The sequence below is a fragment of the Stegodyphus dumicola genome, chromosome 5 (assembly GCF_044657685.1).
Source record: "Stegodyphus dumicola isolate Sdum_Otavi_A_Nest chromosome 5, ASM4465768v1".
NCBI lineage: Eukaryota > Metazoa > Arthropoda > Arachnida > Araneae > Eresidae > Stegodyphus > Stegodyphus dumicola.
In genome coordinates this window covers 28,201,504-28,225,117 of record NC_140772.1, presented here as the reverse complement: position 1 = coordinate 28,225,117, position 23,614 = coordinate 28,201,504, and the positions used below count along the sequence as shown (strand labels likewise).

The 23,614-nt window shown below is 35.1% G+C and overlaps 1 protein-coding gene across 1 annotated transcript in view; it reads left to right on the top strand.

Annotated features, from left to right (window-relative positions):
- The window catches only part of LOC118182165 (uncharacterized), a 57,213-nt gene that overhangs the window by 17,536 nt on the left and 16,063 nt on the right, over nt 1-23,614 (top strand). The window contains exons 2-4 of the mRNA XM_085816514.1: nt 7,339-7,566; nt 14,596-15,030; nt 21,894-22,148. Coding sequence (XP_085672640.1) covers nt 7,352-7,566; nt 14,596-15,030; nt 21,894-22,148 — 905 coding nt within the window. The 5' untranslated portion in view covers nt 7,339-7,351. The remainder of the gene's footprint in view (nt 1-7,338; nt 7,567-14,595; nt 15,031-21,893; nt 22,149-23,614) is intronic.

Sequence of the window (23,614 nt, the reverse complement as noted above, 5' to 3'; positions counted from 1 at the left end):
ACTCGCCATGGGAACTTACCATTTATACGCAGTGTAAATGGCGATTATCATATTTGCATTTTACGCGTGCACTGAAATGCTAACGATTTGCATTTCCGAAGATATTTTATCTTTTATGCAAATTTGACGTTTTTTGCACGCTGGTTTCACGCTGCAGGTGTTTAATGGTCAGTAATGTACTTGTGATTAATCGAAAATATCTTAATTTTGAGTTTTATTCATCATATTGCTTTTGTTTATTGCTTAGTGAGGGATATTCTTCCAGTCATAAAATCTTATGGTAGTGTCCTCACAATCGCAGAAATAAGGAAGCAGCACCAGGACATTTGCATAATGTTGTCTATCTCTAATTCTGTAGCACTTCAGTATATTAGTTAATTATCATATTACCAAGATATAACAAACAAATTTTAAATATTTATGCTCATTTGTTTGTAACGTAGATTTCATGCATTTTTATTTCGTTATGCATTGTTTCTATTTATTTATTTATTTAGTCCATTTTATGCAACAGTTTTGTTATGCATTGCTCTTTAATCAAATTTGGGGCCACTTATTGTTTCTATAAAATTTTTTATTGTGGAAACTTAAACAGGACGAGAAATATGGGCAGAAACCTGTCTAAGGGTATTAACGTCAACTTTGTTTTGCCAATTTGCTTGTTTTTATTTGATTCGGATACTCTTTGGAGTGAGGGCTGAAGTTTAGAAAATGAGGACTTAAAAGACAGAGCAATTTAAAATTTGAATGGTTGAAATATTTTATTTTTGTAAAATGAAATCTTGAAAATCGAACCTTGGAGGTTTTAGTTGGGCATGCTGACTATTGAAACATGTGAAAGTATTCCCATGGCAAATTGGGGAGAGAAAAGCAAACCCCAGTCAATAAAATCAAAGTGATAACAATTTTGTTTCAGTTCAAGTGTCACATCAAAGCCATTAGAATTTCTGAGACCAGGAATCTTTAAAATTTAATTCCACTCTGCAAGGAATGGAATGTGATCTACTAAATATACTGATTATTGTACCATAAAAACATAGGAGTAATGTAATTCTTTAAATGGGTAATTAAATTCAAAATATAAACTTAAATTAGGTAAATAAAAGCGAATTCATGTGAAAAATAATCTTCAAAAATCAATTCTGCTTTGCAGACTCAAATCTGAGACTTTCTAATTGCTAACTCGATCTACTGATTACTCCACTTCAAAGAGACACTCTAATTCCGGAAATGTATAATTAAATTCAAAATGAGACCTTAAACTGGGCATAAAATTGCGAAAGTGAAGTGGGCATAGTATCCAGAAAAATTTGAGGTAATGTGTTGTTTTTCGGCAGATTTATATTAATTAAGTTTTAAATAAGTCAGCTCCCGATTAACCAGAGTGATACTGTAAACTACGTTCATTGTTGTTTTAAAATCACAGTTAAGAGGACAGTTTGAAAAATTCAGAAAAGATAAATAACTCGTATTAAATTAACAGAAAAATATCATTAAGGATTTGCTTGCATTTTTAAGTAGTTTAATCTGGAGAATGAATTCATTTGATTACATAAATTAATCAGTATTCAAAACTAAATACAAGAATAAGTATCATTATAAATCAAGAAACAACATGACACGCTGTATTACAGAAGATTAATTGGTTGTACGCTTTATTTATATTTGCGATGTAGTAGTTGTGCGTAGATAGCGTAATCAGAACCGAAACATGCGTTTATTAGCGATAGCTTTGATTACTAATTCTTAAAAGAAAATAAACAGTCATTACAGTAAGTATATTTTGTAAGGAAGAATTCTTCGAGTCGTGGAATATGCCAGTTGCCAATTATCAAAAACTAAACTTTTACTTTATTAGTCCAAAGGGATTTGAATCCCGAAGGACTATTAGTTTCGTTTTGGCATTTTGTGTCGGACTCATAAATGTCGGTTCACTTTTCAAACTGTTGCCACAAAATGTTAGAGTCCTGCATTATATTTGAAGAAATTAAATAATGAAAAATCTGCATAAATGTATGTATATTTCTCGTATTGTGATAAAACAACGGTACATAGAGTCATCGAATTTTGAATAACGTAATCCTCCAACGAATATGAGCATGTGGAAGACCAAATTTGAAATTTGAAATTTGTTTTATGATCGATTTCCTATTTTTTAAAACTTTGACGAATTTTTGATTAACAAACTCAAGGATTTCAAAGCGAGCAATGGCAACGTTGTGAAGAAAAAACATTTTTATCTCCAGCGCGTGAGTCTCTGTATCGGAAATTCTAAAGATATGCTCGTTTTAAAACTATTTTGCGATATTGCTGTTGCACTGGATCTTATGGTTTAAGTGCGAGGAACATGATATTTAATAAAGAAAGGTAACACACAAAATTTTAAAAAACGCCCCTTTGGACGTAATTTAAAATCTGAAACATTTCAGATTTTTTTTTTTTTTTTCATGTTGCCTTATTTTACATTTAGCAGATTAACATAGTAAATCCACAACAACAAAAATGCGACGGGAAAAGACTCCGCCGCCAAACGATAAAGTTACAATTACGGAACAGTAGTTTAACTTTTAACGGAAGATTTAACAATATTTATATATTTCCCATCGTTTGTAATTAAAACCCGCAATATAAAAAAATTTCAATTACTATGAGATCATCTACTAATATTACTGTTATATGATGCATTTTTATTTTCCATCGACAGTTTTTAATTCATACTTTACGGTAGTAATTTTTTCATCGTTCCATAATAAATAAACATAATTGCTTTTAAAGACGCGGGTAGCTTAATTCACTTCCGGTTAGTTGGTTAGAATAGAAGAATTTATACAGTGTCTCACAAAAGTGATGGGACACTTGTGCTTTACGAAAGGAAACTTTAATAAAATAAATTAAAAAAGCATGTAAAAACTTTTTGTGGGTGTGTTTCATACTTAAATTTAGTAACAATTACTGCATAACATACATTTTCTCAAAATATTAAAATAGTAATTTAATAAAAATACAATTGTTTAGAAGAGCAAAAAATGGCTCACATAAGTGATGGGACACTTACTTTTCCATCAAATATTTATCGAAAAATTTTACTTCTTAAAATGTTTTAATATTTTGTTGGATTTCCTTTTACTTTTAAAACGTGATTTAAGCTTCTTGGGATGGATTCGACTATTTTTTTTCTTGTGATTTCTGGAGTGATTTTACCCCATTCTTCTTGAAGCAATGATTTTAATTGTTGTTTTTTGAAGAAATGGTGTGTTTGCGAATTCTTGATTCCAATTCTTGCCAAATATTCTCTATGGGATTTAAGTCTGGAGATTGTGGTGGTGTTTTTATTATTTCAGGACAGTTATACAGCAGCCAGAGTCTAACGTTCAAAGCAGTGTGCTTGGGGTCATTGTCCTGGTAGAATTTAAAATCGCTATGAAGGGTCAATTTTCGTGCTGAAGATTTCAAATTTTGTTTTAAAATGTCAGTATACTTGTACTGATCCATTATACTGTCAATAAAAACAAGATTACCAACTCCAGGGGACGACATACACCCCCATACCATAACTCCTCCTCCACCATGTTTTACTGTTGGAACCAAGTTCTGTTTCCGAAATTCTTTTCTGGGTTTTCTCTACACCAAGATTCTACCGTCAGAACCAAATATATTAAATTTACTCTCTTCAGCAAATATAACTTCATTTCAGTAATCAGAGTTCTTATTTATGTTAGATTTTGCGAAAGCCAGTCTGAGATTTCTATTCTTTTCACTTACGAAGAATTTTTTCCTGGCTGCTCTACCGTGATATCCAGCAGATCGAATTACTCTTCTAATAGTCTCGATTAACAATTACTTCATATAATGCTTGTAAATTAGCAGCAACTTTAGGAGCACTCATTCTTGGATTTCTTTTAATATTTTGAACGATAATTCGCTTTATTCCATTGGATAGCTTTGATGGTCGGCCAGGTCTTCTTTTATCCTGAATCATATGATTCTTTTTATATCGTTTAATGATATTGAAAACTGTTGATTGACTCATGTTAACTGTTTCAGCGGTTTCTCTAATAGATTTTTCACGTTCAATATGCAAATTAATAACTAATTTTCGAATTTCAGGCAAAGTTTCTTTTCGTATAGCATTAATGGCTGCACAGAGATAAAAAACACAAAAATTCCAAAACAAACTAAAGAGAAAGACTGCAAATTGCTTTTGAGTAAAAATAAAAACCCCAAAAAATATTTTTATTGTAGTACGTAGTAGTATCTAATGGTGTCCCATCACTTATGTGAGCCATTTTTTGCTCCGTTCTAAACAATTGTATTTTTATTAAATTATTATTTTAATATTTTGAGAAAATGTATGTTATGTAATAATTTTTACTAAATTTAAGTATGAAACACACCCACAAAAAATTTTTACACGTTTTTGTGAATTTATTTTATTACAGTTTTCTTTTGTAAAGCACAAGTGTCCCATCACTTTTGTGAGATACTGTACGTTCGAACTTTAGTGCCTATCTCTTTAGTAATCGGTATTTGTATTTGGTGCAACTCTAATTTAACTAATTAAGAAACTTTATTTATGTGAGATCATGCGTATGCAACTTCAAAAGAGCTTGGCGAAATAATTTTTCCCGGCAAATATATAAATTTGTTTCATGTTACTTAATTGATTAAACTTAACGCAAATTCTTTAATGTAAATTGAAAATATTATGTTACATATGAAATGAAGTCATTAAAAGTGCATTAATTCCAAAGGCAAATCTCAGAAAAGGAAACCCATTCAAAACTTGTTTTCCGTAAGTGAGAATCTTAAAGCTTTGGGGCAACAACAATCTTTTCATCATTTATTTGATTAATAAAAAGTTTTTACTCTCAACATCTGCCTGATCAAGTAAACAGAGAAGAGGATTTTAAATCGTTATTATGATAACGTGTGATGTAAATATAATATACGTAATTTTTCGTTTTAGTTTTCAATGCGCCACGTATCCGATGCTGTGTATTGCTGTTTGAAGAGATTGCAGACTTCGCGAAATTAAAATTATTATGCCATGAATCTTTAAATTGGTTAATTAATTAATGATAGGAAAAGAATTTGATTCAATGGTTTACTCGTAATAATGTATTCGCTTGCATTTTCTAAAGGTAAGAGGAAAGAAATGTGTTGATTAGGTTTAAAAATAGAATGTTTGGGATTTGTTAATTAATGGAGAAATTGTATAACCAAAATACAAGGATAGAGTGGCGTTATCATTAGATATTTCTCGATCTAGTTTGGTCGTGATGTCTAAATTTGCTCATACATATAAATAAGCTTCCAACTTAAAAATAAAATTTTTTTAAAAATTGATTTAATTGGAGATATAAGAAAAAGGATTCTGTGATTGGTATTGGTTAGAGAAATCGGCTTCGATATCGCTGGGCACGGCTTCGAATCTCGGTGAAGAATAGATGTTTGAAAATGTATAATAATTTTCAGGTATGGAGGTCCTTAAAGTACTGTCGAAGTGAATGTAACTTCGAGAGATTGATTGGTAGGGGAAAAGAGTAAGGTATCAGACCCACGGCTTCAGGCCTCATGGTTTCTTTGGGCACATTCTTACTATCACCTATAAGATACTAGAAACCTTGGGAAAGAATAGATGTGCCTGTAGAACATGATGAGTTCGTGAACCTGTTTCGGATTATGTACAAATGAGAAATATTAATCACAACAACACTGTACCAATAACGAAGAAGGTCTTGTAAGTTTGTTGAGTATTTATCATAAAGTTTTAAGTACTTGTGTCAATACTTAGCTGAATTACATCCAGACGTATTGCAAATTGCTTTAATACGTTAGAATTAAATACATAGATTCAAGATGTAGCAGATGTAAATGGGTCCTATCTGAATCACTATGGGACTACCGGTTTCAGCGTACTGTGTATAATGGTGTCTGCCGAAAACGCCGCGGCAAAAACATCGCGGACGAAAACGTCGCGGAGAAAACAACGCAAGGACAAAACGTCGTGGTACAAAACATCGTGGGAGAAAACATCGCAGCTCTAAAACATCGTGGTGCAAAATATCGTTGTCGAAAATAAAGCGGTTCAAAAGCTTCGCAGTTTAAAAAAATCGTCGTAAAAAATATCGTGGTAAAAAATAAAGTACCCACAAATCCTCGCATGGTGATAATATCGCACACATGCGTTTTCAAGATTTAAAAGTTATAAATGCATGTTCGTATAAAGATCTCAGAGCACAATAAAGAAAGAGGGATTCTTTTACTTCTATATTTCCTATGTTTGAACGAATTAATTAATTTTTGCTGAAAAAATAAGAAGGAAAATTAAGCATTTAAAAATTGAAATGAGTAGAAAATTAATGAAACTTAAAAAGCTTAATAGAATTTTAAATTTATATAGTTAGTTCATTAATAAAATAAGCTTTTTTTATAAACTGATAATTTTTCATGAAAAATACAGTCTAGAAATGCTTAAAAAAGTAAGATAAATAACTGCATGAGGTTACCTCTATAAAAATTGCTTAGCTAATGATCAAATTATTTTTTTCACATTTGTTAATCTGATATTGTTTTAATGAAAATTACATATTATTTTGTTTCGTTAATATTTTCATGTATGGCGTGCAATCAATTTTTTGGATGTCTATTTGTTAGTAATAACGAAAGTCATTTACATAGTATGTCACTATGCAATTTAAAAAACGCATGTATGCGATGTTATCGTCATGCGATGATCGGTACTTTATTTTTTACCACGACGACGATGTTTTTAAACAGCGAAGATTTTGAACCGCTTTATTTTCGACTACGATATTTTGTACCACGATAGTTTTAGAACTGCGATATTTTCTCTCTGCGATATTTTCTCTCACGATGTTTTGTACCACGATGTTTTCTCCTTGCGTTGTTTTCTCCGCTACGTTTTCGTCCGCGATGTTCTCGGCTGTAACCGTGTATAATGTATTACCCAGCTGTGCTAAGAAGACAATACACAGTAAAGATGCATTATACACAGTATCAATCACTCCTTGGGCTTCAAAAAGGCAGTTTTTTAAAACTGCCAAAATGTGGCCAAGGTGCAGAGAAATCACCAAATGTTGCTAACACGGATACAAAACTGGTCGCTAGTGTTCTGTAGGAGGGTGTTTGGCTATATCTGTTTGGGCTATCTTTGCAAGTCAAACAACGCAAAACTTAAAGATCTATAAAAATATAAGATAAACAACTCATAAAAGTACATTGTGGACATACACCCAATAAAATACGGCTGAAATTATAAACTAAATATGAAATTATTTACAAAATTTTGCAATATAATTTTTTATTTTAAAATAGAAGAACTGCAGCTATGTCTTCCGATTTGGTGCTGTCTGAAAGGCTGAGTGACGTGATTCTGAAAGTACGGCACGATGGTTTCTCTTGGAGATTACCTGCGCATTCCCTTCTCCTCAACTCACGATCGTCCACTTTCCGAGAAATGCTGGAAGGGGTATCTGCAGACGAAAATCCCACATCAATAACCGTCATTGGTATGGAGCCTGAAACTGCATTATGTTTGTTAAGGTAAGACAGCACAGGTAATATTTCCATTAATTTCGTTTGATCGAGAAAAGATGGGAATTGCTAGGAGGTATTGTTATAAATCACTTGAACAGTTTTGGGTGACAATAAGTAATCTTCACAAAAGCGGAAATTTGCTTCATCTAGGGCGCATGGGAAATCTGTAAAATAACAAACTAGAATAGCGCGGAATTTTACTGGCTTGGCAACAGATTCAAAACTGTGTAAGATAAATTAATCCATAATTACACTGAAGTGACAAAAGTCATGGAATAGCAATATGCAAATATACAGATGGCAGTAGTATCGCGTAGAAAATGTATAAATGCGAAGTGCTTTGGCAGGGCTTTCATTTGTCTTAAAGTTATTCATGTGAAGAGGATTTGACGTGTTTATAGCCGCACGACGAGAATTAACAGACTTTGAACGCGGAATGGTAGTTGGAGCTAGACGCATACGTCATTCCATTTCGGATATCGTTAGGGAATTCAACATTCCGACATCCACAGTTTCAAGAGTGTGCCAAGAGTATTTAATTTCAGGCATAACATCCCACCATGGACAGCGCAGTGGCCGACCACCTGCACTTAACGACCGAGACCAGCGACGTCTGCGTAGAGCTGTCAATGTTCACACACAAGCAAAACTGCGTCAAATAACCGCAGAAATCAATGTGGGACGTACGAGGGACGTGTCCGATAGGACAGTGCGGCGAAATTTGTCTTCCTTGGGCTATGCCAGCAGAAGACCGACTCGAGTGCCTTTACTGACAGCACGACATCGCCTGCAGCGACTCTCGTGTGCTCGTGAGCATATCGGTTGGTCCCTAAACGAATGGAAAACTGTGGCTTGGTTAGATGAGTCACGATTTCAGTTGGTAAGAGCTGATGGTAGGGTTCGAGTGTGGCGCAGACCCCACGAAGCCATGGACCCAAGTTGTCAACAAGGCACTGTTCAAGCTGGTGGTGGTTCCATAATGGTCTGGGCTGTTTTTACATGGCATGGACTCGGTTCTCTGGTGCAACTGAACCGATCATTGACTGGAATGGAAACCTTCAGCTACTTGGAGATCACTTACAGCCATTCATGGACTTCACGTACTCAAACAACGATGGGAGTTTTATGGATGGCCATGCGCCATGTCACCGGGCCACAATCGTTCGCGATTGGTTAGAAGAACATTCTGGACAATTCCAGCGAATGATGTGGCTACCTAGATCGCCCGACATGAATCCCATCGAACATTTATGGGACATCATCGAGAGGACAGTTCGTGCCCAAAACCCTGCACCGTCAACACTTTCACAATTATGGACGTCTATAGAGGCAGCATGGCTCAATATTCCTGCAGGGAACTTCCAACGACTTGTTGAGTCCATGCCACGTCGAGTTGCTGCACTTAGCCGGGCAAACGGAGGACCGACAAAATATTAGGAGGTATCCCATGACTTATGTCACTTCAGTGTATGTTGCAGCAACGGAGGATCCAAACTTTTTCATGAAGCTTTCCATTAGCTGAGACAGAACTTGGAAGCAGAGTTACTGGATTTTATGTACATGACGATTTCATTGTGTAACTTACTGATGGAAGATCATACGTATTCGGCTATTAGGAGGATGCTTGATTTTCGAGTATTTAGTTGAGGAAAAAACTTTTATTTTATACTTCTATATACAGAGCATTATGTTTATAAGGTATTTCTCCCGCTTCCTAGCGTGCCTTCGTGGTGTAGTGGTTCTGCACGCTGGGCCGGTACTCCAGAGGTCCGCTGTTCGATTACCGGCGAAGACGTTTGCTCATTTTTCATCTTACCTGCTTTAAAAAAAAAAATCCTCATGTCTCTACAGTGGCGCCCGAACTAAAAGGGTTGTGGATGATGACTCTCTACACCCAGGATCTGGCGATTGTGTCCCCTAAAATCTTTAGTCGCCCTTTAAAAGGGGGAGTATATAAGGTATTTTTCTCACCTTCTTGGCGTGCCTTCGTGGTATAGTGGTTCTGCACGTTGGGCCGGTATTCCAGAGGTCCGTGGTTCGATTCCCGGCGAAGGCAGTTGCTAATTTTTCATCTCGTGTGCTTCCAAAAATACCTAATGTCTCTACATGTTATAAGACATTTTATGTCGTAAGGATTATGTTAATTTTATTAACAGTTAAATTTTAAGTTAAAGTTCCTTTTATGTCAAATTCTTAACTTACTATTTCCGGCCAGAACGTAGTTTTGGAATCTTGCTGAATATTTAATGAGGAGGAGCGGTATTTAAACCACGAAGTTACTTACAGAGTGAGAGAGAATCAGAGTTTCTGATTTACGCGCGTCTGCCTTTTTGGCCACTCTCTCTCTCAAAGCTGCTATTACGCTCGGCCGTACTCAGGCCCTTGCTAAGCTTCGTAGTCAAATACGTTAAGGGGCCAACTCGATTTGAATCTTGATAGCTTCGACTATATTTCTTTAGTTAATCTTAGTTTTAGTTTAATTCTTAGTCCCTTAAGTTTAAGCCCAAGTGAGGGCTTCGTTTGTACACTCCCAGGTGGAGTTTTGTTAAATCTTATTGGAATAATAAAGGGTTAGTTACCCTTCTATCTTGTTGTTTGTTATCACCCGAACTTTAGCGATTATTCGCTTATCAGTTCTTAAGATTCTTCACTTCCAACATTAACTTAGAATTACAAAGCGAGGAATTCTACAGTGTTAATAAACCAATTTTTATCATTTAATCTTTACTATAACTTCTATACTTTTTCGCAGTTCTGACCAGGATGTAAATTCAGTGGCAGAGGATTTAAGTCGGGGGTTTTGAATGTTTAGGGACAGAACGCTTGGCAGCGTCGCCTGCAGGACCTTTTACACTCTATCGCCCAGCTCTGAGAGTGAATATTCCGGCTTTAATGATTTTGCTAAGCTGACGTTAGAATTGCGCCATTAAAATCCTGAGCTAGCTTAAAGTGTCCATTATGTGTACCCGCCGACTAAGTTACTTTTAATTTTAACTTTTTTATTTTAAATACCCGTAAGTGGCGGAGTTTATTTGTATTATTTGCTGTGTGCTTTCTGTTCATTTAAAGATTTCATAAAAATGTTATTTACAATGTTCTTGAAGACTCTCATAATATTTCAGATGAAGCGATAACTCGCTTGTGAGTATAATGATTCTGAAGCACTTTGAGTTAATTTTGCCCATTTAGAACCCCTTTAATGTATTACATGTATAAATACTATATAGTATTTGGCAGCCTGCAAATACTATCTTTAAATGTTGCGATTGCTGTAGTGCAGGGATTCGCAAACGTTTCCTTGCATCGACTTGTTTTAAAACAGTAGTTTTCTTCATCGACAGCCTTGCAATTTTCTTTGTATTGTACAGCGTACAACATAATAATAAAAGAAATTCACCTAAACAACTTTGTAGAGACATTAGGATTATTTTTCGAAGCAAGAAATAAGAAAAATTAGCAAGCCTTCGCTAGAAATCAAACCACGGACCTCTGGAATACCGGCCCAGTGTGCTGACCACTACACCACAAAGGCACGCTAAGAAGGTGGGAGAAATACCTTATATACTCCCCCTTTTAAAGGGAGACTGGAGTTTTTAGAGGACCCAATCGCCAAATCCTGGGTGTGGAGAATCATCATCCAACACCCTTTTTATTCGGGCGCCACTGTAGAGACATTCGGTAATTCTTTTTTGAAGCAGAAGAGATATGGTCACTTTACTTAACCTGTCCGGCAAACTAAGTTAATGGCACTACAGGGTTTAGGAAGTCATCCTAGTCATTGCTAGCAATTTGACGGTTAGGCCGCCTTTCTACATTTTACATTAATCTGTAGTTTCTTGGATATAATTATTTTCATTCACTTGCTTCATTATCTCTAAGATGCCCTTGTTGCAGTAATAGTCCGTGAACAGTCTATTCACAGGATATGTGATGTAGTCGAAAGGAAAGAACTGCTGTCGAAGGTGCTCTGTCAGAGGGCAGGAGAGCAGGTAATGAAGTGCGCCCTCGTCTTCCCCGCGAAAACCGCATGAACAGTTGACGTCCCGTCTGAGGAATCGTCTGTAATACGCTGGGAATTTCCCGTGGTTGGTACAGGCTTGGAGGAAGAGTCGGTTGCATTTCAGCCTCTTGAGAGAAGGTATTGGGAAGATGTTGTAAGTAAATTTTCCTGTCTCTTCTTCCTGCCATCGTGATGACCATGTCTCTTGGAATGCTGTCTTGAGGAGCCTTTTTGCAACTTCTGCGGAAAGCGGAACTTCCTTGTCAATTTCTGGTTTGAGAGCTGCAGTCTTGGCTAGTTCATCCGCTCGTTCGTTGCCTTTCTGCCCGGTATGTCCTTTTATCCAGCTGATCTTTAAAGGTATGGAAGAGCCTAACGTCAAGAAGATCTCTCTAAGTGCTGCCGTGTGCGGATGTTTTGGAGGAAAGGAATGAAAAATTAGCAACGACTTCGCCGGGAATCGAATCACGGACCTCTGAAACACCGGCTCAGTGTGCTGACCATTGCACTACGAAGGCACGCTAAGAAGGCGGGAGAAATACGTTATAACTTAAAAATAGCAATTCTAAGAATATGAAAAAAATTAGGAAAAAAATGACTGATTTATTAAAACAATTTATTAGATTTATATATATATATATATATATTTTTATTATTATTTTCAGTTTTTCAAATACAAAATTTTACAGAAGCAAAATCATACATTCATGCACAAAAGTTCGACTTAAATTAATGTGATGGCTGCTTTTGTTGAATCGATGAATGCCGTTTTATTTTTTTTCCAAAAAATTGCTTAACGTAATTCTTCAAATCAGCTCGTTCAAAAATATTCAATCTTTTTCTTGTTTTCCGTAGTACAATACTGATTTGATTGAAGCCTGCTTCTACTAGGTAAGAGGAGGGAAAAGTCAATAACGTTGGCTCGGTAACAACTTTTATTTTTGGATATTTATCTCGGATGACTTTTAAATTCCAAAACATAGCGTACTTATATGACTTGAATAAAATCTGATTTTGCATCATACAGCTTTATGTCAATAAAAAATTAATTATCAGATTTATTAATAATTTTATACACTGACTACCAATAAGTATTTGGACACCTATGCAAATGACGATATCTGCGGTCCTAAGGTACGTCACGGACTCCGCCGGTATATATCGTGTAGGAAACAGCATCGGCTTTAGTGGCATGCAAGATGCCTCGCAGTTCGAAGCTCTCTGATTTCGAGAAAGGTATAGTTATCGGGTATCACAAATGTGGCCGATCCTTAAGGGACATATCTAGCGATGTGAAGTACACAAAATCGACAGTGGCCTATGTGATTAAGAAGTGGAAGGTGAGCGGTGATTGTCGGAATGTGCCCCGAGTCGGCAGACCAACGAAACTGGGAGATAGAGACCGACGAGTACTGTCCAGAGAAATTCGGAAGAACCGCACCCAACCGACGGCCCTCATCCGCGAGGAGTTTCAACAGGCATCCGGGAGTATTGATTCAATGAATACCATCCATAAAAAAGCACATCTACTTGGTTTTCATGGTCGTGCTGCTGCCCATAAGCCTTTGATCACAAAGTCCAACCTCGCTGCTCGGTTAATGTGGTGCAAAGCACATCGAAATTGGGCCGTAGATCAGTGGAAACGGGTTCTTTGGAGTTACGAATCAAGGTTCACCCTTTACCGTTCGGATGACAGGGTCTGGGTCTGGCTGCCAACAGTCAAGTTCGGCGGAGGTGGAATTATGGTCTGGGGGTGTTTCTCCTGGTATGGGCTGGGACCCTTGGTCCCCATTCATGGTGAGCTCAACTCCGATGCCTACTGCACTATTTTGGATGACAATGTGCTTCCTGCGTTGTGGCAGTTTTACGGGTTGGACCTCTGTTACTTTCAGCACGACAATGCCAGTTGTCAGGTTTCGACGTTAACCAAGGATTGGTATGGTGCCAATGGAGTTCATCGAATGGACTGGCTTTCCCACCTGAACCCTATCGAGAACCTCTGGGACGAGTTGCATCGCCGAATTCAGGGGTGCACTACCCGTGCAAAATCGGTGAAGGAACTTCTATGTCTTCTCCAAGCCGAGTGGAAGAAAATACCACTAGCTGTCATACAAAGACTTGTGGAAAGTATGCACCGGAGGGTCCACGCTGTAATTACCTCTTGTGGAGGCTCTACCAACTATTGATTTTGAATAAAGTTAGTTTTTCTTTTCTATCACAGGTGTCCAAATACTTATTGGTAGTCAGTGTATAACATAATCATAATACAGTTGCACATAAATAACTTAAAAAATAGAAATTAGTCTATGAATATAAACAAAAGTTTTGAAAAAAATTTGATTGATTGAAAAAGAGTTGAAAAAAAAAAGATTTATTAGATTTATGTTTTATTATTTTTACTTTTTCAAATATATACCAGTTTTCAGACATCATATCATACATTGCAATTTCACAAAAGTTCAATTTTAATTAATTTGGTGGCTGCATTTTTTGTATTGATGAATGCTCTTTCTTGAAAGTGTTAAATTCTTTAAATAAGCTCATTCAAAAATGTACAGCCTGTTTTTACTTTCCGTAGTACAGTACTTATTTGAATAAAGCCTGCTTCTACTAGGTAAGAGGAGGCGAAAGTAAAAATATTTGTTCAGTAACAACTTTTATTTTGGGCTATTTCTCTCAGATGACTTTTAAATTCCGAAATATAGCGTGCTCATATGCTTTGAATAAGAATCTGATTTTGTATGATATAGTATATCAACAAGCAATTAATTACCAGTTTTATTAATAAATTTTTTTCTTATCAATGGGATCTAGTTTATGACGATGAATAGCCAATGCATATTCGGTTATCGACCTCCAGTCAACCTTTTGATAATCATGATCCCCTTTAAAATTTCAGGGACTCTCAAGGATTGATGCTTTATTCTTTCAAAAGGTTACATATTTTTTAAATTGACGTCACTGTTTTCTGACACTTTAAACTGCCTGTACGTTTTAAATCACTTTGCATTTTTAATGGTTTTAAAACTTTTTAGGTACATATATGGTGACGAAAATCCGACTGAAGTTACAGCTGATTTGCTGGTGGCGGCAGAAAGATACTGTCTCCCACATTTGCGAGAACATCTGCAGGTACAGTTGCTGCCCAATCTCACTGTGGTTCAAGCCTGCGATATTGTCGAGGGTCTAGAATATAGGCAACAAAACGATGAAAACTGCCCTGTAAAGATGGCTTGTTGGGCAAAGATGGAAAAACATGCTCTGAGAATCTTTGTTACTGATCTTGTCCTTCATTTAAGCAGATCTACTCTCATTAGACTTCTCGAGTCGGACGACTTAAACATACCCGATGAAGCATACGTTTTCTGGGGTGTATGGCGGTGGGGCCGTAAGTTGTGCTGCAAAAGTAATCGACCATTAACAGAAGAATCAGTCGCTTCTTTTCTCGATGATCTTCTAGTTCTCATGAGGTAATCACCACTAAATTTATTACATTTTATTGTAATAATTATTACTTCATAGATATTGCTGTAAGTGTTTGTAAATATATCTGTTTATAATTTTAATTTTATACATTTTCGTAATTTTAAGTATTTCCAATATTTGTATTTTTTTATTTTTATAAACTTTGCAATAAAAAAAAAGAGGTAGGGACACTTCTACAGCTTTTCTTGTCCTGGGCTCCTAATGGCAAACTGCACATTCAGTTGATCAATGTTAAACGAATTTCGCATACTGCGCATGCCCAAAAGAGAATTTGGCGCAATTACTACTTTGGTACAATTTTTTAAAAGAAGATAAATACGGCTTATGGTTCATATTCTGTTATCTGGGCGTAAACAGTTCAAGATTTTAAAACTTGTTAGTTGTTTCATTACTTAGAATGTAAATATCGATTGTAAATTACGCGCAAATTTTCGCTTAAGAACAATTACAAAACAGAAAACATTAGAAGATACATTAGCTGAATCTTTATTGATTATACTTGTGAAGAATTGCCAATTGCGTATTTATCATACGTTCCATTCATATATGCTCTAAGAAATTAAAGAATAAATCCGGTTTAAATTACTCAATTAAAGTCACGGAAATTATCATATTTAACTGATATTTAATATAACGTTTATGAACAAAATAAACCAAAAGGAAATGGAACAGAAGCAAATGCATTAAGCACAAAACAAATTTGGGTAGTATTGCAATTATAAACAGTCGGCAAGACCTTCATGACGAACAGGCTTGTGTAGAGTTACTTATGCTTAGCGGCCAGTATTTGGTTTCACGTTTAAACGGTACACCACTGAGCTTGCGCAACTCGTTAACATTAATCAACTCAATGTGCGGTTTGCCATTATGCGTCCTTGGCGAATTAATGAAATTTAACTTGTGTTTTTCATGTCTCAAATGCGCAGCTTAGGATATATAGTATATTTATATATAGCAATTGTTCTTTCAAAATTTTAGCTCCTCAGTGTTAATTGAATTCAGTATATATTTATTGGTATCTCTTTTTTACTTCCTTGTACGAAGTAAAAAGGAAATATTGTAATCGCGAAAAGTTTCAGGCAGCATATTTCAACGAAAATATCCATTTTGACCGCTATCGAATGCAGTTTAACGATGTTTTTGCGTGATATCTGTACGTAAGGACAAAATAAAAGACTCGTTTCCTCCAAAATAATTATAAAACTCCTTTAAAATTAATTCTGAAGAGAATTTTTCGTGGCGTCTGTACGTACGTATCTCGCATAACTCAAAAAAGAGTAGCCCCAGAACGTTGAAATTTTGTATATAGGACTGCTGAACGCTGCTCAAGTGGACTGCCGCCCTTAAATAACATGTAGATGTGCACCTCGTATTTTGGTTGCAATCGGCCTCACCAAACGTATATAAATATATTTATATATATATCCACTCTGTTATCCGGCTCAGTGATCTCAGTTTCTTTACTCTTATATGTTTGTAAATTGTATATTTTTTGCTTTAAAAATGATTGAATTATGTTGTTTTTATCTTTCGGTTAAAGTTTTTATGCCTTTAGTAAATCTGTATGCAATATTTTTAGAATTATCAACAATTTTAAAGTTGTTTAAGTGCCGCTGAGCCTTTTTTTTTTTTTTTGATGGCGGCCAATTATTGTTTACACTTGAAACAGCAGACTAGTGGATTTTTTGCCAATCTAGAGAAACTTAGTTTCGCAACAACAAAGATAATGACTTCATTTATTATTGCCAATTAAATCATGCTTAATCCTTTCTGGAATTTTTTCGAGGAAATAAGTGTTTAAGATTTACTTCGTAATTTTTAATACAGATGTTTTGAGTTTTTATGTATTTTTGCCTTTTCGCGAAGTGAGAACTGAATTAATTGAATGAGAAATACTCAATCGTCTTTGAAAAACTGTTTCTTTTTTGTTTTGTTTGCTTAATTCTTTTATACATCATTCTAGCTCTATTATAGTATTTGAACAGAACATGTGGCAACGATTAGATAAGTCTGTTCTTTAAATGATATAAATTTTGTGCATTATGAATTATAATATAAACGAAATATAATACTGTTAAGTGAATCTAGCGCCAGAATGTAGCTATGGTAAACAAATACTAGAGTGAATTTTAAAGAATGCATTTATTCTATTGTGGTTTATGCGCAGTCGGCGAAGTAGATTTAATTCAATCGAATAAGTTTAAACGAAATGCAAGAAAAAATGCATATAATTTAATATTCCGTACAAGGAAGTCATGTGCTGTACACATCAGATTGTTATTAAACGTTTTTGATTTCTTTCACGGTTCGAAATTTAGGTTCAATCCAAATAAAATTCGGAGATATTTCTGATTTATTTTGAAATTTGTATTTTTTAGGCATTTTAAAATGTTTTGAAACAAAATTTTTATTATAATCTATAAAAGTTATAGCATCACCTTAAAGTAGATGTATTTCTAAGCATACTTACAAAAAATTAGATTTATTTAGTCGGAATTTCCCGGGGTGTGCGTGAATTTATATATTGGTGCGTTTTGAAATTTAGCGTATTTGTTAGAAGCGACTGTAACGTCGACTGCGGTATACGCAATTTTTTAAAATTATTTGAAAGAAGGAACGATGCACCTTTTTTTCCGCTCGTGCACAATGAAAGGAAAAGGAAAATAGGTTACCATAAATTAAGAATTTCGCCATTTATGCAATAATTTTACTGTGCCTTTTTGCTTTATAGAATTTGTGGCCATTAATGGGTTCAAAAGCGGCTTATTATGTTGTAGATCTCAGAATTTTGAGTCAACTGACGCTTGACATGTAATGATTGCTCATACGGAACAGGAGATATCAGCTAAACATAGACTTGATGACAATTTTTATCACCAAATTGGTGACATCTGGAATAAGAGAGATTTTTCTCGAAGTTTCAAAATTACTTATCCCTTCCTTTGGTAGCCTGTGAGCGGTTTTGAGTGAGGGTTTGAGGTTATAGTCTAAGATTAGTTTATTTAAAAGTCTCTTGCTGTGTGAAGATTGCTTTAGGTTTCCCTCTTTGAGCTATTTCGATGATCTGCGATATTTTTCGTGCATTAAGGGGACTCTATTTATAGCTGTTCACCTTTCTGTATAGACAGTTGTTTATTTAAAGATTCTAGCTTCTTCGTTTCCTTACATTTCGTAATAATCAACTTATATCTATGAACCGGTAGTATGTAATAATATAATTAGAAAGGGAGAAACTGCATTCGACATAACTAAAAAAAGTGTGATACACAGATTTTACCTTTGATGTGAATCTTAAGTGACATTATGCTTATTATTAGAAATGTATTTTGAATTGTAACGCCATGTTATTACATGCACTGCCCCGAAATGTTAAGCTTGCAGTTTTAAGGATGCATAACTAATTTCTAAAAAAAATAAGAGAAATTATTACTTTACAGTGTGTGTATTTCTGAAATGGAAAATTTCTAACAGAAAAAAATTAGACAAAGAGAAAAATTCAAAGAGAAAAAAATTAGGCATTGGAAATAAGTCTACACAAGAAGCTAATGCCTCGAGAAATTATCATCTAAAATAATGCCCTAGAATTTAGATAACCTCTTTATAGTACACTGGATAAAATTTGAATTTTTTTTTCAAACTGTCTATGATTTTTGCATTTTTACCAGTCGATATACGATATTTTGTATTCTTTGTTAGTTTCAAGATCTTTATTCATCAGGAAATGATTAACTGATGCCCCAAGAAATTCTATCCAAAATAATATCCTCTAAATGCATTTCACACACACACACACACACACACACACACACACACACACACACACACACACACACACACACACACACACATATATATATATATATATATACCCTATCTCCCCTGGAAATGTTGCGACAAATTTCCAGGGGAGACAGGGCACTTCATAAGGATTAAGAATTGCATAGGAACCTACACCCGGAATTGTCAAGGGTAAGTGTTAGCAGAGGTAGAAGATGGGAAAAGAAGCAAGAGTGATTAATTTGAAACATTTATTGGACATGAATTCGAATGGTGTACGACAGCTTGAATGTTACAACAGATGCTTGATGTTTGCACCATCAGACGCCAAACATACCTGACACCGACGGACCATTTGAATGCCGGGACATGTTCAAATACACTGGGAGTTCCTTTGATTGTAGCAGCTGCGCAGGCGAGTCTTACCACGAGATCCATTTCAGGGGTCTGGGTCATAATCCCGACAGCCGAAATCCCGACAAGCCAGAATCCCGACAGTCGGAACCCCGACGGGGCCGAAATCTCGACAACCCAAAGTCCATTATTCAATCAATTAAATCTTGGAATAATCTTTTGTAATTTTTTTCAGATTTGCTAGTCATCAAAGCATATACTGGTTGCAGCTGTGGAAGTATGTTAAGGGGCCATTAGGCCTTATTGGGATTTCGCCCGTGTCGGTATTTTGACCCTGTCGCGATATTGGACAATCGGGATTTCGACCCTGTCGGGATTTTGGCTTGTCGGGATTTCGACCCTGTCGGGATTTTGGTTTGTCGGGATTTCAACCCTGTCGGGATTTTGGCTTGTCGGGATTTCGGCTGTCGGGATTATGTCCGGATACCCCATTTCAGACACAACAGGATCGTGATATGCGACACATTTGATAGATGTTTATGTCATTTCATTTGTAAATTTAAGCTACATAATTAATTAATAAATGTTCTTCAGTAATCAAGTAACATAGAAACGCAAAATTTTAATAAATAGTCAATATAAAACCAAACAATGTTTTTTAAGAATAAAAATTTGGGGATAACATCAAACTTATTTAACCATATTTTACGATGCCCACTGAAGGTAACTGACAATTCAGTTATTCATTTGTATTAGAAGTTATTATTATTTCGTCCATGTATAATTTACATTCCAGTACATATCGATCTTAAGTTTATTTTTCAACTTATGCTTTCTCAAGTTAAGTAAATAAGTGATTCAGCTAATTATCTTAAAAAACTGCGTTTCAAATTTGGATTCGTGGAAACCACATTAGAATACTTTTAGAACGAGAATTTCGGTAAGGCGATTTAACACTGTAAGTGACGAATATTTCTAAGAAATAGAATTTAAAAAATATCTCATGTGGACACCACATGACTTCCTTGTATGGCATATTAAATTGTACACACTTTTTACTGCACTTCATTTAAACTTATTTCCTCGAATTTAATTAGAGATATATTTCTCATTCAATCAATTCAGTTATCATTTCGTGGCAAGGCAAGAATACATAAAATGTCAAAACATCTTCATTAAAAACTGTAAAAAAAAAAAAAAAAAAAAAAAAAAAAAAAAAAAAAAACCCTAAAACACGAAATACAGTTAAAAAAAAACAACTTTTACAATTAAAATCAAAGTTTCTATAGAAAAACAAGCTATTCGGCCAACGTGCAGGAAGGCTAAATGTTCGGTGCACGAAGTTGAAAGTTAACTTTTGGCTCCATAGGGCAATTAGGCATTGAAGTTATGCACAAGCTGATTTAATTCACTATTCTACTAAGAGTTTCAAATGCAAACAAATGGCGGCTTCGTTAGGTCGTACGTCATTTAAAGAACTTTTTAATTGTTGATAATTCTACAGCTATAGCATGCAGATTAACTTAAGGCACAAAAACGTTAAGCGGAACATAAGAGCAACATAATTCAATCACAAGTAAAGCAAACAATGCACAATTTATCGACATATAGGTATACAAACTGAGCTCAAAGAGGCGGGTGAAAGATTGGGAATATATATATTTTTGGTGCGGCCTATTACATCGAAAAAGGGAGGTTACAGTTACATGTTATAGAAGTTCCATATACAAAATTTAAACTTCGTGCGGTTACTCGTTGAGTTATGCGATGTACATTTGTAGGTACATACAGACATAACGAAAAAAGTCTTTTCTGAATCCATTTTACAATCCTTTTTGGAAAAACGATTCTTTTATTGTGTCTGTACGTACAGATGTCATGCAGAAAAAGTCACCCAAATGGATTCGCGAGTGGTCAAAATGAATATTTTCGTTGAAACGTGATATCTGAAAATTTTCGCGATTGCAATACTTCCTTTGCAGTGATCATTATCATCTCCTAAATGGTAAATCTACAACTGACATATACATACAGATCCCCCCAAAATACCTTCATTTCGTCGATTGTGATTGAATTCATTTTGCTACGATTTTGTAACATGTACATGGATTCAAATGTCAAATGTTCTAGAAATTCCTTGCCAAACATAAACATTTCCAGTGGTGTTTTGGCTTGATAAGCAGTACATTTGGGTTTCAATTCACTCTTTTCGGTAGATCTTTATCTACCCACTCCACAATTTTCTCAAACTGACATTTAAAATAAAACATCTGAAATGACTAATTATGAATAAAAATGGCAGTATAAGAAAACGTAAGCAATATTATATAATGATAAATTGTACTAACTTGGAAAGAGAAGTAGCAGCCATTTTCCAAATAGCAATGATATACAGTCTTAGTGATGATATACAGTCATCTATGATCGACAGTTGAAAGTTCTAATAATATAGAATGAATAAACGCAGGAATGAAATCTGTTAAGGCGTTTACAGAAGAATAAACAAATTTAAACTTCTGTCTACTAGAGTGGACATGATGCAACAAAGGGTTAAAAATAATATCCATATCGCTTTTTGTCTTTTTGTATCCTCATTTACATGTATTTAAATTTGCATTTTACATTTGTTTACTTAAATTTTGCTTTACGTTCATTGAAATTCCATTCAGTTTGCTTGAGATCCTTGCATTTATCTAATATTTTTTTTTTATTTTAGATGTTCTTCTCTCAGACGTAGAAATGGAATTCCGGAAGTAGCTTTGAAACGCTTCAGCCGTTGCCTGTGTCGTAGAAGCAGATATTCACCTCCTGAAGATTCCTTGGAACAGTGCACTTCCTTCCGCACTTGTGGACACTGGGAGGATGTAATCCAACCAAAGAGCGGAGAGAAAGGAACACTTTGTCTTCAAATGTCATTTGACAGAGAAGTTATGCTTGTTGGAATTACCTTAGAAATCTGCGCAACTGGAATGTAAGACAAATTTCTTCTCTTACCTTCATTACAAATTGAAACGAATTCAACATTGTAAAATTTCTATTGGCTAACTGAAAAAACAAAGCAAAACATTAAATAAAGGGCTTAAATATAAAGCTTTCCAAAACTGTTCCAGCACAAAAACAGAAGTTGGTTGAATAAGTTTAATAGATTAGCAGATGTTGCGAAAAACTGGCAAATATTATAACTAAAAGTTAAATTTTGGTAGTTAAATTTTTAGTGGTAAACCTGTAACGCAATTTTAGCTCACACGTTATTTTTATATTAATTATTTCCTGTACGTTCTATTTATAACGTTGCGCGCCTCTAACTAGCACGCAACCAAGAGGTGACTGTGAAAGCTTGTATAAACCACAGAGTCTTATAAAGGGTTTAAGTCCCTTTTTATTCAACGTACTAATTTACAATTGCGTTCTCTTGACGCTTACAAACGGTGCCAACTCGGCAGTCAAAATAAAAATAAAAACCTGAAAAGAAATTAAAGACAATATTCTAACTACGAGGCTCTCTCAAATAACTAACTCACCGCGTTTTACAATACGGCTGCTAATTCAGCAGACTTGAAGCTCACTGGAACAATTGCAACTACTTCCCGCCAAGCACATAGGCCGCAACGCGGGGTTTTTCAAATCTCTATAACTACCTCCGCGCTCGCTAAGTAAGAATAACTCTCTCTCACCGAACTTGTTTCCTTCTATTTAAATCATACTACTTCCGCTGATAATTTGAATGCTTGCGCGTTCTACTCAAATTTACATATTCTGGCATTGGCAGTTCCAGGGGAAAGTAAGGATTGACAGGAAAGATAGTTTAAACTTAAAATAAATGTTAGTTAAAATAAATATAAACCCTACATTTGCCGCTGCCAGAATTTGGAAAACTTGGAAGCAGGTCCTACAAACGACCTGTTGTAAGTTTATCTAATTCTGAACTAACTGGCGAAAGCCTCGTTTACACAAAAATAATCTTATGTAACAATTAAAATTCTGTTACTCTTTACAAAGGTTTCTTCTTACAGCAACTTTTCCTGGACTTCATCAATCAATCTTGGTCTTTCCTTCCAGCATCTGGAAGGAATAAGTATCAGTATCTTTCTACATACATTATAATTTACACTTTCTTGACACAATAAATTTTTGTTTTTAACGTTTCGTTTTTCTTAGTTATTGCTTACTTCACATTTATTCAATTTTTCAAGCATTAATTTAACTTTACCCTGGCTCTCCACTGTGTGTGGTGTCAAACGGGAATATTCGTGTTTTAGTCTTACAACACTTCCCCTAACCACCATGATTTGTTAGAATTCAACAACCAAATAGACACAACTTACTCGACATTCTACAACTCAATGAGCTACTTTAATATTTTTAAAAATTCAAATGTAGGTGGAGAACCCTACAAAACACATTCATTCTAACTTCCCCCTCATTCATCTTTTAAAC